This window comes from Ochotona curzoniae, unplaced genomic scaffold (assembly GCF_017591425.1).
Source record: "Ochotona curzoniae isolate NIBS_2020 unplaced genomic scaffold, NIBS_Ocur_1.0 scaffold_4505, whole genome shotgun sequence".
Taxonomy (NCBI): Eukaryota; Metazoa; Chordata; class Mammalia; order Lagomorpha; family Ochotonidae; genus Ochotona; species Ochotona curzoniae.
Window position 1 is genome coordinate 1,856,125 of NW_024467118.1, and position 16,376 is coordinate 1,872,500.

At 62.8% G+C, this 16,376-nt stretch overlaps 1 protein-coding gene across 1 annotated transcript in view; it reads right to left on the reverse strand.

Annotated features, from left to right (window-relative positions):
- The window catches only part of SORCS2 (sortilin related VPS10 domain containing receptor 2), a 136,914-nt gene that overhangs the window by 18,584 nt on the left and 101,954 nt on the right, over positions 1-16,376 (reverse strand). Inside the window, exons 4-5 of the mRNA XM_040966090.1 lie at positions 3,727-3,891; positions 1,109-1,182 (exon numbers count right to left, since the gene is read on the reverse strand). Coding sequence (XP_040822024.1) covers positions 1,109-1,182; positions 3,727-3,891 — 239 coding nt within the window. The remainder of the gene's footprint in view (positions 1-1,108; positions 1,183-3,726; positions 3,892-16,376) is intronic.

Here is a 16,376-nt window from a genome sequence, read left to right on the forward strand (position 1 = left end):
GTGAGGAAGGCTGGCACTCATGGCTACACATGTGAGGGAACATGACAAGCAGAGAAGGATAGGCAAGAGGTGCTGGCACACACTCAGGCCATATATGTGCCCCGTGTCCATACGCACATGCTCAATGAGTGCAGGAGGCACACGCAGTGCCTGGGCTGTGTGCACGCACAGGGCTGTGTGCCTGGCTGTGTGGTGTACAGAGGGCATGGGGCTGTGTGCACAGGCCGCGGGTGTGCAGAGGGCACAGGGCTGTGTGCACGGGCTGTGGGGGTGCAGAGGGCACGGGGCTGTGTGCACGGGCCGTGGGTGTGCAGAGGGCACGGGGCTGTGTGCACGGGCCGCGGGTGTGCAGAGGGCATGGGGCTGTGTGCACGGGCCATGGGTGTGCAGAGGGCATGGGGCTGTGTGCACGGGCCATGGGTGTGCAGAGGGCACGGGGCTGTTGCTGACAGGGGTTTAACCTGAAGTTCCGATCCTGCCCACAGCAGGGTGAGGCACATGTTTGCTGAGCTCACTGATCTTGACTTGTGCCCTGCCACCAGGAGCTTACGCAAGGTCCACACCTGCCCCCAGCCAACTGCTGCACCCTTCACGCACTGGCATTCCCTAGCTGGTGTGCCAGTGCCACAGCCCTGCGTGAGGTGGCCAGAGGCCCCATAGGGCCACAAGGGTGAAGGGCTGGTGTCCTCAGCGGGTGTGCACAGCACTGAGCTTGCCTTCTCCACAATGTGCCGCCACCTCGTCCTGCTGGCTCGTCGGCAGGTCTGGGACGTGCCCCCATGGCACACGGCATGCCCTGTACCATGGCAGGGTGACATGCTGGGCCCGTGCGGGCAGGTGGGCAGGGCTGAGGCGGCCACGCCACAGGGCAGCACCGAGGGGAGCTTGTGCCTGGGCCCTCCACGTGCTGGCTGCTGACCGTGTCCATTCAACCCTTCTGTCCACTGAGGGCAGGAATGCCCAGTCATGTGCCACAGCACCCACCTGGTTCCCAGAGCCGACGTGAGATGCGAGGCCCAGATCTTCACCATCCTGATGCCCCCACCCCAGCAGGTGGCAGGGTCCCTGGGGGAGGGGGCTTTGCAGGGCCCGGGCCCAGGGCTCTCACCAGAACACGTGGTCCTTTGTCACTCGTTCCCGCAGAAGCGTCCACTTCTTCCCCAGGTCCCATGACACTAGAAGCTTCAGGAAGAAAAGAGGAAGACGCGGGCTCGGTCACAGGGTCAAGACCCTCCGTGGGCAGCGGCAGAGCGGCCAGTTGCGGAGTGCCCCCACGAGTGTGGCTGGCAGGGGTGAATTCCAGGAAGGCCTCCTAGAGGAAGTGTGCGGAGTGTGTGGCGTGTCAAAGGAATTTTCTAGCCTCCAGGCACACTCAAGTGCTCACTACACGCATGCACACTTACGCTCACATGCAAGCACCCCTCATACACACACATTTGCACACTCCCCCACAACCTCATGTTCATTTGCACACTCACAAGCCCATGCTGGGCTGTTTCCCCCTTGGCAGAGCTTCAGCTAAGAGAGGTGAGTCAGTAGCCCGAGGCCAGCCAGCGCCTGCTCACAGCAGCAATCCGATCCACCATCCTGAGCCCAGGGCCCTGCAGTAGCAAGGAGCCCCTTCACTAGTCCCAGCCCAGTCCCCAACATGAGCTGGGCTGGGGCCCCACTGCCCTGTGCCTCAGTTTCCCCACCTGCACATACAATTACATGGGGAGACAGTGAGTGGCACCCTGGGCTTGGGGGCCGGGCAGGAGGCCTCTGGGCTGCCGTCCGCATTGAGCTGGCACCATCCTTGCCACCACACCTGGCGTATGTGCCTGGGACTTCACACACTCTGCCCACTCTCCATGCTGGCGGGGAGGAAGGAAAGGAGCCTCAGGGAGCCCCAAGGTTTAGCTGCAGCATGGAGGGACTGATGGAGGGCTGCCCGGGCTAGGTGCGGCAGGCAGGGGTACATGGAGGCAGGCACAGGGGGCAGGTGCCCAGGCAGATCATGCGAGCCAGCTTCACGCTCACCCTGTCCCCTCTAGGCTTGGCCAGCATCTGGGGGGCTGGCAGGGACAGTGGGGGAGGCAGGTCATCCAAGCCAGAGTGCCCACCATGTATGCCCTACCCCTATGCCTGCTCTGGGCATGGCAGTCCGGACCCCAGCTGTCCCACACACCTGCCAAATGCCAGTACTCGCTGCCCTCAGAGCCTGGTGAGGATGCCTCTGGGCTTGGCCACAGTCACAGCCACCTGACAGAGGCCCCAGGCCCGCTGAAGCCAAGAGCTGGCACTACCCCAGCCCAGTACCCTCCCTGCCTGTGAGGCTCCTGCTGTCACCGTGGCTAATTCCCTCAGGGCCCTCATGCCCTGAAAATACAACTAAGCCTCTGTTCTCCTGGGCCTCTCCTCAGTCACAGGGGAGAACCCATTTCAGCTTCATTAATTTCCCAGGGTACCACCAATTAAAGAGCAACCACAAGGCAGCTGATGTCTTAGGGAAGGCTCAGTAACTGAGTGGGACTGCGGGAAGGACAAGCAGCACTGTCAGTACTCGGGAGCATGGTGACACAGAGGCAGCCCGGGAGCAAGGCCACCCTGGGCATGGAGGGGCAGCTCGGAAGTGAGGGGCAGCCTGGGCAGGGAGGAGCAGCCAGGAGCGAGGGGCAGCCTGGGCAGGGAAGGGCAGCCTGGGCAGGGAAGGGCAGCCTGGGCAGGGAGGGGCAGCCAGGAGCTAGGGCCAGCCTGGGCAGGGAAGGGCAGCCTGGGCATGGAGGAGCAGCCAGGAGTGAGGGGCACAAGTCTCCATTTGGAGGTCTTCAGCATGATTGACCCATGCTGGTAGCAATCACTCCTTCACATATCTAACCAACCACCATCAATTCACCCAGCTGCCACTCATGTAGGGCCCCACCCATCCACCCATCCATCTACCCATCCACCCACCCACCCACCCATACAACCATCCACCCATCCACCCACCCATTTATCCACCCACCCACCCATACAACCATCCACCCATCCACCCACCCATCCATCCACCCACCCACCCACCCATCCATCCACCCATCCACCCACCCATCCATCCATCCATCCACCCACCCATCCATCCATTCATCCATCTATCCATCCATCTACCCATCCACCCACCCATCCATCCACCCATCCACTCTCCTAGCCACCCTTCTATTCATCCATGCACCTTCCCACTTACCACCCACCAAACCAACCATCCGTCCAACTTGTCACCCACCCATCTACCTCCCACCCATCCATCCACATATTCACCCACTCACCATTCTTCCAATTACCCACCCACCCATCCATCACCCACATATTTACCTAACTATTCATTAACCAAACCACCCATCCACCTACCCAAATCTCGTGCATCTACCCACATATGCAGCCATCCATCCACCCATTCACCCACCTGCCCACTCAACCATGCATAAGGGAGCCACCCACTCATCTACTCAACAAGCATTTCCCTCCTAGTATTTGGGGTTAAAATGGGGAAAAGAAACCAGGCTATTCCTGCCTCCAAGGGGCTTCACTCACCAGGCAGCGCCTCAAGTGCGCATGGTCCTGTCCTTTGCCATCAACCCTCCAAGTCTACACACTGCCTTCCACCCTCTGAAGTCCACACGCTGAAATGCACACACTGCCTTCCACCCTCTGCAGTCCACACGCAGCCTTCTCCAAGCGCCTCCGAGGGAGGCCGAGCTGCACACGTACCTTGCCGTCCCTGGTGTAGGCCAGGACCTTGTCCTCCTCTTTGGGGTGGAAGATGAGCGTCTCCACGGCGAAGGGAACCTGCTGCTTCTGGAAGCTGGCCCCCTCGTCCGTGCTCACAAACAGGCTCTGCTCCCGGTCACTGAGTGAGGAACTTGCCAGAATGATCTGGAAGACGGGGAGGAATATGAGGCCGTGGCCGGGCTTGCCACAGGGCTCCCTCTCACGCACGAGTCACCCAGGGCCCAGCCGGGATCCCGGATGATGCCCCAGGCCCTGCCACACGCAAGAACCTGTTCTACACATGGGTGAGTCAGTTGTCACATGTGCAAACCTGTTTCAGCCAGGGGCGGCTGGGGTCCTCAGGGAGCAGTCACGGAAGGGACCTGGGGGTACCCCAGGATCTCAGAGCAGGCCCAGGGGCCTGGTGGGGAAGAACACCAGTCTGGCTCTGTGGGGCAGAGCAGCGTCCCTGAGTGTCACTGTCCTGGCCCCAGGACCTGGTGAGGGCACCCACTGAAGGGCAGGCCGGAAGTCAGGGACTGTGGCCCTGGAGTGGACAGGACAGGCAGTGTGGACAGCCAAGGGACAGGTGGAGAGCAGTTTGTCCCTCTGGGCGACAGCAAGAGCCAGCCCAGTCCACTGGAACCGGGCCTCCTGGCTGCAGAGAGGGGTAACTCCTGTTCCCCTAGTCCACTGGCCCCATCACTTACCCCAAAGGCTAGAGGAGGCTCCTGGGGTGGGCAGAAAGGGTTGGGGGCCAGTGGGCCCTGAGCCCCCTGCCCATGCTGGGACTTTCCACAGTGCTCTGGGGGCTGCCCTTGACAGGGCTCCCTTCCCCCACAGCCCTACAGGGCCCCAGCAACCGTCCCCCCCAGGTAACCTTATTGTAACCCAGGCCTGTGCAGCCCAAGGGGACCCTGCCTCCCAGTTATGGTGTGTGGGTGCAGCAGGGAGCTGGCACAGGTTCTGGGCCCAGAACCACTGGAGGGATTTGCTTGAGGGAGAGACCGAGACATGGCCTGACCACCAACCCCATGGCCCCTCTGGGCCAGGCTGGTGCTGAGCTGCCTGGGCAGGCAATCCAGCAGGGGCAGCAGCAGGCGACCTGAGCCACGGCACCAGCCCACACAGGCACAAGTGATGGCCAGGCCTGGATTTGCATTTCTGGGGAGCCCCAGTGAGCTGCCTGGGGGACCCTGAGGTCATCTCCCCAGCACTCAGGGGCTGAGGGACACCGATGTGGCAGTAGCCTCCTCCCCGACATGGATGGGGACAGAGGTGACATGAGCTGGCTCCCAAACTGGAGCACATGGTGGAGTCTAAGTCGCCAGACCTGGGAGACAGGAAGACAGCCTGGGCTGGTGACCCTGTCCAAGAGGTGGCCGAGCAGGGCAGGGGGCTTCGACCCTGATGGTGGGGAGGGGAGCTCCTGTGCAAGGGATGGCAGGTCGGCTCTACAGTACACTCGTCCTTCCTCTTGCAGGTGTATGGTGGGGGTGTCAGCTTGGGCTGTCGTCATGGAAACGAGATCCCAGCAGCACATCAGTGCCCGTCAGCGCCTGCGGGAGACCTGTCCACCTGGCGGAGTGACAGCCGTGAAGGCAGGAGCGTGCTGGCCCACCTTGCTCCCATCATTTCCAGGAAGTACTGGGCTCGCAGACAAGCACAGTCAGCACCCCCGCGCCATCACAGCGCACAAGACGCGCACCCTGGGCAGGTAAAGGCTGTGACAGCGGCACACGGCTGTCGCCAAGCACCATACCCATCCCAGGGCCTCACAGCCACTGCAGCCCTGTGGCTCCCCTCAGACTCTGTGAGCTTGGTCGAGGGGCTGAGGCCTGGCCGGCCATTCTGCAGGCTGCCGTCCTGACGTGGGTCGGTCTGACAGAATCTGAGGGTGACACTTGGGCCCTGCCATCCCCACTGCCACACCATACCCGGGCAGTGCGGGAGGGTTGGGTTCAGCACACCCCCCACCTGCTGGGTCTGGAGTCCATGAGGGTGGCAGAAGGGGAGGGGGAGGTAGAGTGGTGGGGGACACAGATGAGCTGGATGCTGGGCCCCAGTTCAGGCTTTCTAACTGCCCCCTGCCCAGACCCAGCAGCCTGATGGGCTCTCGGCTGGGTCCCCCAGCAGCACAGCAGCCTGGCTCCCCCTCTGTGCCATAATGGGGCTGCGGGGGCCTGCATGAGCTACAGCAGCAGCCTCTGCAGGATTCTGCCTCAATCCCTCCCCCCGCGGTGTCCCCATGGGAGGGGGACAGCCCCCTGAGCCACTCCATGCCCTGGAGCTCTGCCCCTCCCACCTCACCCGCCTTCCGCAGCCTGCGACCCGCCAACCTCCAGCTCTCGCTCTGACTCCAGAATCAAGAGGTGCACCGCTGGGGTCCCTCCGCAAGGCACCTCCCATCATGCACTGCTCAGGGTGCTATGGGGAGGTGAGACCTCCGTGCCCGCCTCCCCATCAGACTGTACGCACACGCACGCCTACAGACACATACACATGCATACACGCCTACATGTATGTGCTCGGATTCGCACATGCAGGTGCATGTATGTACATGTACACATACCCGCGAGCACACGCCTATGCACATGGCCCAGGCTGGCCACGAGCCACTCTCAACACACAGGGATGCGTGTGGGGACAGAGGGTGGGACCTGTCACCGGCAGTGACCCCAAGGCAGGGGGCCTTTCCCTCCTGGAAGGAGATCCTGCTCGGGGTCTCCGGGAGTCTGAGAGGGAAAACACCAATGTCTCTCATTGCTCTTGCCCCCAGAGCTGCGCGTGCCTGCTCGCTCACCCCCACGTGCCACAACGGCCCGAGTTCTAGAACAGAAAGCCCTTCCCTCACCAACCTGCCCACCCAGGCTCGCCCCAGCGGCCCCTCCCCCAGCAGCCCCTCCCCCAGCGGCCCCTCCCCCAGAGGCCCCTCCTCCATGAAGCCCTCATGGATGTGGAGCCCTGCCATTCCCCCCACCTGCTGGGATCTGCCCTGCCCAGCCCCCGAGGCAGCGGTCACTCTGGCCAGGGGCCCAGCACGCCACATTGGTGGCTATTTTGGGGCTTGGGAAGGCAGGAGACAAAAGCGCTGGTGTGGGGAGGCTCACAGGCAGACAACAGATCAATTAGCACACTCCAGCCGGGCTGGCAGACTGCACTCCAGCCGGGGAGCAGCCGCTATTTTAAGCAGTGTATTTTTACCCCAGCTATTCCTGGGGAAGCATATGGCACCCACACTGGGTTCCCGGGCCCAGGAGGTGGGCTGGCTCCTGGAAATCGGGGGGTGACATACCGAGACGTGACCAAGTTTGCAGACAGACTCCCAGTCCAGTCCAGGCCAGAGGTGGGGCCCGCTTGGGCGAGTGGCTTCCTTGATGCTCACAGCCACAAGGCCACGGTCAGGCTGCTGGGGACCACTCCCCCATCGCTCCTTAGGAGCCAGCAGGGCTGTGCCACGTTCGCTCCCCTCCTTCCCCCTCACCCTCCAGGACCCCCGGGGCGGGGAGTCAGCCTGAGGAGACACACAGCGGCTTCTGTCCCCAGAACCCAGATTAGATCTGTAGCAGTCAGGGCAAGCAGAGGGCCATGCCACAGCCGCTGTCCCCCGGCATGTGCCACAGGGGGCTACAGGAGCCAGGCAGCCCCAGAAGAGCCCAGGAAGGGGTGGGGTCCTGCCCCAAGGGTGCCCCAGGCACGTGCCACCGGGCACTGTCAGGGGACACAGGCTGATGGCTGATCCTTCCAGTTGTGCTCGGAGCAGTCCGGGGCCTGGTGCCCGCCCATGCAGGCTGGCAGCCCCACGACCCCTGGCCCCTTGCTTGTGACCGGGAATCTATCAGAATGCCCAGGGCCATCCCCTCTCAGGGCACACAGGAGTCTCCTCAAGGGTGGCACCAGCACACAGCTCCCTCGGGCAGGGCGGGGGATGCTGAAGGGCACCCACAGGGGTCAGGCACACAGTAGGACCCCTGCATAGCCAGGAGGCGGCAGTCTGACCAGGGCCACCTGGGGCAGGCGCCACAGCCCCGGGGCAGGAGCCACAGCACCGGGGCACGGTCTGGCTCTGCGCGGGGCTCAGCCTCGCTGCAGCTTGGTGCCCGACGTGACTCAGGCACTCTCCCACCCATGCATGGCCGTGGTGTCCATCGCTGGGGAGGGCTGCTTCTGTGAAAATGCCCAGCGAAGGCAGCCGTGATGCCAGGAAACAGCCCCGAGGTCATGTGGGCATCCAGCAATGAGGGATGCCAGCCCACAGGAGGGGGCCCACTCTGCACGGGCTGCCAGGCTTGTCTGACCCGCAAGGCCCCCCGCATGCCCTCCTGGTGTCATCAGCCTTCTCAGCCGCCCAGGGGGATGGGTGGGGCTCCCAGGGCCATCGAGCTTTCAAGTTAATTCAAGCCATTCAAGTTAAGTGAAGGTGGGAAAAGCCCACCCGTCCCTCCTGCCGTCTGACACCTCACAGCTGACAGCACAGAAATTAGTGGAGAGGCTCCTGCAGCGGGCACCTCCCGCCTCCTGCTGTGCTGCGTTAGTTAACTGTAGGAAAACTTGGGGCTCTGTAACTTCCTTTCTGCCTGAGACATTGGACTGCGTGGCTCTCAGTCTGATTGGAGGAGGAGAGCTAAAATCCTCTGAGTGGCCCCGGGAGTGTGGCAGGAGCCCCGTCCCCAAGGAGGAAACAGACTCCTCCTAACAGCCTACATGTGTGTCCAGGGTGGTCTCACAGCTCAGCAGGATCAGCGCTCCCCTAACCGCTGTCAACGGGCGGGCACTGCGGGCAGGACCTCAGGCGCAGGGTCCAGAGCCGCCCCGGGAGCTCCTCCACTTCACCCGCGGGGCCGGACGTGGCCTGAGCTCCCTGCTGGGTCCACTCCATGGACTTGTGCAGGGTGGGGGGACGCGGCCCCTGGCCCCACACTCGGGGTGCTCACGGGTATGTTCTGGCCACACCCTGACCACCGCTTCAGCTGCAGTGCCCCAGGAACTGCAGTCAGGGGCACAGAGTGCTGGGGTCCCCAGGGCCAAAGGGCTCCCCAACCCTCTGTGTGCGTGCTTTTCCTGACCACGAACTGGGCTCTGAGAGGCACCACAAGAAGCACTCAGGACCCCAGCCCAGCCCCAGGATGGGTGCAGCCTAGGTCTGCGCTCTGGGCCCGGATGTGGCCCCACCTCTGAGGATTGGGGTGCCCTCTACCTAGCTTCACTCAGATGGGGTAAAAGGTGAGGGAGGTAGCACCCAGCATCCCCTGCTTCTCTGACTGGCTGTCCCGTGGGCCTCTCCCTTAGGGACCAGACATTCACAGGGCAGCTGGGACACTTCAAAGCCAAGTTCAGGCTGGGCCCTGGTCGACTCACAGGACCACTCAGGCCAGGAGGTAGCTACGCAACAGCAGCGACAGCCCAGAGCCCGCACCAATGCCACGTCCTATAGAAGGCAAGCCCCTTGCCCTGTGGCACCTGCCGCTGAGGACGTGTGGACGGGGGAGGGTGTGGGTGTGTGGACACTGGCTGTGTGGACGGGGGAGGGTGTGGGTGTGTGGACACTGGCTGTGTGGATGGGGGAGGGTGTGGGTGTGTGGACACTGGCTGTGTGGATGGGGGAGGGTTTGGGTGCCTTGCTCCTTACTGGCCCCTGGACCCGGCACCACCCTGCTCCTGTGGCCGGGTACTGGTGCCTTCCCCGTGCCGTGGGCCGTGCTGGCCCTTGCTGTAGCTGTGGGGGCTCTCACATAACAATGGCTGTGACGGGCTGCGCCTGCAGGAGCCTGCAGCCATATGCGTGGTTGTCCAGTTCCCTGGGGGCAGAAACCATGCCATGTGTTATGGGACAGAGCGCACCTCCATGTCAGCCAGGCCAGTGTGCTGGGTGACAGGGCACTTTGTGAACCAAACAGGGACAGAACACCCCACCCCGGGCTAGGGTCATCTGCTTGGGCCCACGTGCCCAGATGTGACCCAGGTAACCTCCCAGGAAGTGGGGTGCCCACCGCCCCTGCCTGTGCTTCTGGGGGGCAGGAGCAAGTGTGGGGGGATGTGTATGTCCGGGACCTAGGACAGCCATGCTGGGATGGAGGGAGGTCAGTGTGATGGCTGTTGGTATGCATGCCCCGGGTCCATGGGGTCCTGTGGGCTCCCTCCATCTCTGACACGGCAGCCAGGCAGGGGGAGCTCAGGGCGCTCACTCACAAGGGGGTGTGGCCTCCCTGTCCAGGCGTGCACGGTGGCCCTGCCCTTACACCTGGACTCCACTGCTGTGTCCTGGGAGCAGCAATAGGACACCCCAGTAAATCAGCATGGGCTGGGGTGAGGGCAGATATGTGAGCAGACAGGGACCAGTGGATAAGTACATGAGCAGGTGGATGTGTGGGGGGTGGGTGACACGACGATGGTGGGCAGGAAAAGACGGATGAGCAGATAACGGATGGATAAGGAAATGGATGACGAATGAACAGACAGGTGGCAAGGTGAATGATGGCAGAGCTGAGCTGAACGGATGAGCGAGAGGGTGACCGAGGGTGCCTGGGTGCAAGGTGGACTCTGAGGGCAGGGGATGATGGGCGACAGGAAGGTGGACGGAGGACAGTGGAGGATGCTCTGCAGGCTGCAGGGTGGGAGGCCCTGCCCTTGCACCAGGCAGCAGGAGTGGCACAGAGCGCTCACTGTCCCTGCTGGAGACGCCTGTGCACCCGAGGTCTCCAATGGAGCCCCGACCTCACAGATGGCCTCCTACGCATCTGTGTGTGGGACACAGCTCCTAACATTTGCACACACCCAGGCTGGCCCCGCTGCAGCCAAAACCTTGACTGATCCCTGGAGCCTGGCTGGCTTGTGGGAACGTGGCTGCCAGTGGCCCGGGGGAGGAGCACGGGACCTTCCTCCCCTCTTTGCATGTGTCTCATGGGTTGGCTTGCCAGGGTACTGTTCAGCATCACACAGGTGTGCACTTGCGTGTGTACACACACACCCATGCAGGTGTACATATGTGGGTGCAGAATGGAGAGCCAGAAAGTACATGGTGAGTTGGAGGAAACAAGACACCCACCCAAGGCTGCCGGGCGGCCTGGGGTGCCCACTGCTGCCGGCTGGCCTGGGGTGCCCACTGCTCGCCTCCCCCTGCCGCCTGGGGGAGGAGAGCTGGCCATGCCCAGTGGCGCCCTGGGGTGCTCCAGAGCAGATGGACAGGAAAGCAGGCTTCCAGGGACAACGAGGAAGGAGCCCGGGGAGACTTGCTGCCTGCTCCCTCTCCGTCCCCAGCCTTTGGTCACTGACCTGGCCCAGCACAGGTGTGGGGCAAATGCTTGACAGGGCAGTCACATGGTGCCCAAGCTGGCATGCCTGTGTCCATGGAACACGGCCCCTTGGAGCGCAGCTGTGGCAGTCGTGTGGGCCAACTCTGACTGGGTGGCCTGAGCTCCTACAAAAGCAGAGGCGATTGGCAGGAACAGGGCCTTCCAGCTAACTCCACCTGCCATCAGAGACGATTCCACAGCATGAACGCTTCACAGACCCAAGTCTTGGCACCTGCCGGGCTCCTGGCAGGTGTCAAGAATGTCTAGAAATAGCCCAAGAGTGGCCACCGGGCTGCCAGCAGAGGACGCTCTGGGGAGAGCAGCCCGCCTGGTCCTGCTTCTCCTCCGTCCGTCAGCCTTCCCCTTCCACCAGCTACACCTGGCTCTCATGTCTCTGTTCCAGGACTCTTACATGGGTGCAGGGGCCCCAGGACTGGGGCGACTCCACTGCCTCCCAGGGCATCAGCAGGGAGCTGGAGCAGAACTTGAACTGAAGCCCGGTGGATTGCTGTGACAGTTGTACCTGGCCTGTCACAGCAGCAGCCCCTCACCTCTCTCACAGGAGACCTGCTTTATGTTCTGTGGTGGCTGCAGGTGCTGGGCTAAAAGAGGAAACCACGACTGCAGAGTCCGACTCCTCCCTGCCTGCCCCACGGAGCAGGCCCAGATTCCACAGCAGCCATGCCGGGCAGGGACAAGCCAGGGCCTCCTTCAGTGCCAGGCCCTGCAGCTCACTGGGGCAGGCCATGCTGGCTGTCTGCTTGGTACCTGGTACCCCACGAGTGCACCCCACACACCCGTGGCGGTGTCACCAGGCCTCCCCACCCCCACGCAGGACAACAAAGCTGCAGTTGCGGCAAACCCGGGGCTGACCGTCCAGAACCAGTGTGGTCCCATGACAGCGTGGGAGCCACAGATGCCCATCCCTGGACACTGGCACACAGCCTCCCAGGCCAGACTGCAACAATGGCCACACAGAGCGGTCCACTTATGGCTGCACTGCAGGGCCCCCGTGCTGACTGGCAGGTGGTAGCTGAGCCCCTCAACTCTGGGCTGGTCCCCCAATGTCCTCGGTCAAAGGAGGTCCTGGACATGACGCCCCAGGATGCCTGCGGCTTTGGCCCGAGCCTTCCCTCCCACTGCCCCCTCAGCAAGCATGCAGGTGCCCAGTCGGGCCTCCTATCACACCACATGGTGATCGGCCAGCACTGATCAGGACTGGTGGACACGAACCACAGCCATTCAAGGAACGGCCTCCAGCTGTGCCCTGTGACCGTGGGTCCCCGGGGCTGACAGGTGACGAGCTGGGCGTAATGCTCCTTATGCAGTGTGCCCACGGGCACACCCCGGCAAGCAGGGAGCCTGCTGGTGCCTACCGGCCCTGCCAGGAGCCAGGCACATTCATTCACTCAACAAACCCTTGGCACATCATTAGAGGGACCCCACCCTGAGAGGCAGGGCCTTGCTGCGCTGCAACCACGAGGGTGCGGGGGCATCCCATGCCCATAGCCTGCTCTCCTACGAGGCACGCACACACGCACGGGCCGGCTGCCCTCACTCCAGCGCTGGCTGAGCCGTCTCCAGGGACCACAGGACGAAGGACGCCAAAGCTGTCCGACAGACACCGTGGCTGTCCCCGGGGACTCTGACAAGTCCTTGGGGACATTCTTCACAGTGAGAAAAATTGGTCTTAAAGGCTCGATGAGGTGCATCCCGCCCCTACAGGAAAGCAATCCATCTTCCTGTTGTGCTGACAGCCAGATGACAAATTGATTCTCTTTAAAAAAATAACCATCTGCTAGAGGGGGAGGGCTGGGGGAGCTGGGCTCTCCGCCACAGGGTTGCAGGGAGGGAGCTGGGGAAGCCGCCATGGCCGACATCTCACAAGGGCCAGGCTGCAACAAAGCTGGCACACAGCACTTCCTGGCCCCACACCCTGCCATCCCTGCCTCTTTCCAGTCCTGCAGTGCAGCCGACCCCAGAACGGCCAGCAGGCCCCACAGCCTCGAGGGCTGCAGGTGTCCATGTCACAGGGGAAACTCCCAGTCCTGGGGCCGGGGACCTCCTGGAACCCAACTGGCTCGTTCCATACCCACCAGTCATAACTCCCCAAGGGAGCCTGTTCTGTGCCCTGTGGAGTTCCCCGCCGTCCATGGGTGTGGCCTGATGGTGTGTGGGTGTGGCCTGCAGGTGTGTGGGTGTGGCCTGATGGAGTGAGGGTGTGGCCTGATGGTGTGTGGGTGTGGCCTGATGGAGTGAGGGTGTGGCCTGCAGGTGTGTGGGTGTGGCCTGATGGAGTGAGGGTGTGGCCTGCAGGTGTGTGGGTGTGGCCTGCAGGTGTGCAGTAACCAAGGGTTTGTAGTGATCTCAGAGGGGCACCCTCCACCTTGGAATCCTGGATTGCGGTGTGGGGAGCCTGATGGACACGCACTGGCTGAGCCTGCAGCTGAGCTGCCCGCCCGTCAACAGAGGCAAAGTGAGATGGCAGGGAGAGCTCTCTGTGGAGACCTCGTAATCTGACCAGGGTGTGCCCTGCCCAGGGACAAGCACCTGCCAGGCTCCAACATTTACTTGAAACAAACTCCTTATCCTGCCTAGCTGTCAGCAGACTGTGATCACTGATAAAAAGCAGCTTGGTCCCTGTCATCACCTGTCTGTCCTTCACAGAGGGGACAGCGCAGGGCAGCAGTGCCACCTGCGAGCCGACTGGTTGGTGTTCACATTCTCCCTAGGCATGCCCGTTTTGCCCCCTCAGGACAAACTCGGCAGCAGCAAAGAAAACAAGGTGGTGGGCAGGGCGGGGCTGTCTCAGCTGCCCCCCCCCCATTGGGCACAGTGCTTTCCAGAATCCTGATACGCCTGAGCATGTGCCCCTCAGGGCGGACGTGGAGCTGCTGGCTGGGGGACAGGCCATTGGTGACACCGCGGAGACCTCATGGCAGTCACTGTGTGCTGGCACTCAGCCTGCAGCTGGCTGGCTCCGTGCACACCCGCGCTCCACCTGCTGTGCGGTCAGCCAGGGCTGCAGGAGCTGCATACACTCCAGGCCTCTCATGCCCCGGAAGTCCACCAAGGTGTCCTTCCTGGGGCGGGGGCTGAGGGGTTGGCCTTTGCCCCTGTTTCTGTTGCACAGGGTAACTCCCCTCCACCCCAGAGACCTCCATCTCACTTCAGGGTGTCCGGGCTCCACTCCAGGCCTGCCAGTCCAGCAGCACTTCTGTCAACTGACCACAGTCCACAAACACCTTCCCCTGAACCGGCTCTTCTGGGGGCGAGTCCTAGGCCCTGCAGCTGACCCCACCGTGGATACTGCATCCCCTTCTCCAGGGACCTGGGTTCAAGTCCAGCTCTGGCTCCCACACACCGTGGGAAGCAGCAACACCCATGTGGGAGGCCCGGATGGAGCTCCAGGCCACACATGAGAGAGTGGAGGCTGCGAGGAGTAGACCCAGCACACGGTGATGCCGGTTAGGCCCCCGTTAGAGTCCAAGCGAGCATCTGCAGAAAGCTCAGCCACTTTCACCTGTTACTGGGACCCATGAGTCTTGTGCTCCTGTCCCATCCCCAGAAAGTGCACAGAACTCAGCATGTGACAACTGTGAGCAGGAAAAACAAAATCAACCCTGAGACAAAACAGATTCATCACCACGGAGGGGAGGGGACCACGGAGGGGACGGAGAGGGAGGACCACGGAGGGGACAGAGAGGGAGGACCACAGAGAAGGAGAGAGGGAGGACCACAGAGGAGAGAGAGGGGAGGGAGGACCACGGAGGGGACAGAGGGGGAGGACCACAGAGAGGGAGGACCACGGAGGGGAGAGAGGGAGGACCACAGAGGAGAGAGAGGGGAGGGAGGACCACGGAGGGGACAGAGGGGGAGGACCACAGAGAAGGAGAGAGGGAGGACCACAGAGGAGAGAGGGGAGGGAGGACCACGGAGGGGACAGAGGGGGAGGACCACAGAGAGGGAGGACCATGGAGGGGAGAGAGAGAGAGGACCACGGAGGGGAGAGAGGGAGGACCACGGCAGGGACAGAGAGGGAGGACCACAGAGAGGGAGAGAGGGAGGACCACAGAGAAGGAGAGAGGGAGGACCACAGAGGAGAGAGAGGGAGGGAGGACCATGGAGGGGACGGAGAGAGGGAGGACCACGGAGGGAAGAGAGAGGGGAGGGAGGACCACGGAGGGGACAGAGGGGGAGGACCACAGAGAGGGAGGACCACGGAGGGGAGAGAGAGAGAGGACCACGGAGGGGAGAGAGGGAGGACCACGGCGGGGACAGAGAGGGAGGACCATGGAGGGAAGAGAGAGGGAGGACCACAGAGGGGACGGAGAGGGAGGACCACGGAGGGGACAGAGAGGGAGGACCACGGAGGGGACAGAGAGGGAGGACCACGGAGGGGGGAGAGAGAGGGAGGACCACAGAGGGGACGGAGAGGGAGGACCACAGAGGGGAGAGAGGGAGGACCACAGAGGGGAGAAAGGGAGGGAGGATAAACAGAGGGGACAGCTGGGAACCGTGGAAGGAGAGCTGGGCTTTAACCAACACCAGGACCTGGCTGGGTGGCAGGCTCAGCGCACACAGCAGGTCCCTGCTAATGCCTGGGAGCAGAGAGAAGCCCACAGTCGTGGCAGTGCCTCTGAGGTAGTTCTGGGCAGACAGCAAAGCCCCAGTCAGCCAGACCACGCGTGGCTGGACACTTCCTGGGTGATTTTCCCAAAGGCACACCCCAGGCGTTCCTCTTCACTGCCTGGCCCCTCGCTGCCCTCGGCCCTGCCAGTGAGGTCCTGGTCCGGCCTGGGGATTCCCAACACGGTGCCCATGGAGGGTTCTGGAGACCAAAATGCCAGTGTGTTGGGGTACAGGGGTCCCACACCTTGTGCAGTCACCAACCCTGGCACCCACGTGCACCGCAGCACCAGGCTGCAGGGCAGTGGGCTACGCTCACAGAACAAGTCCTCCTTTGCAAATAGTGAAATGGGGCTGGGGGCATGGAGGGGGCCACCTGCTGCCAAGGGGGCCACCCTGCAAGGGCCTCTGGAGTGAGCGAATGGCCAGCAGCCTTGAGCAGAGAGCAGGACCCATGCAACCGCCACCCTCAGGCTCCAGGCTGGCACATGGGCCTATAAACCTGGCAGCAGGGCAGGCAGGCAGGCAGCCCTCACCTCCGGCCCTCTATCTGTGGTCCCCAGAACTCTAGGTCATGGATGTGCCCGTCCACAGGCCACAAGCCTGTGGTGTCTACAGGCAGGGGGCACTGGGAGGCCCCGGCTGCACCCCTCCCCCCCAGACAGCTGGGAGCCCTCCCCCTCCCCAGTGGAACCACAGAACAAAGCGTTCGCTGGCACCAACGTCTGA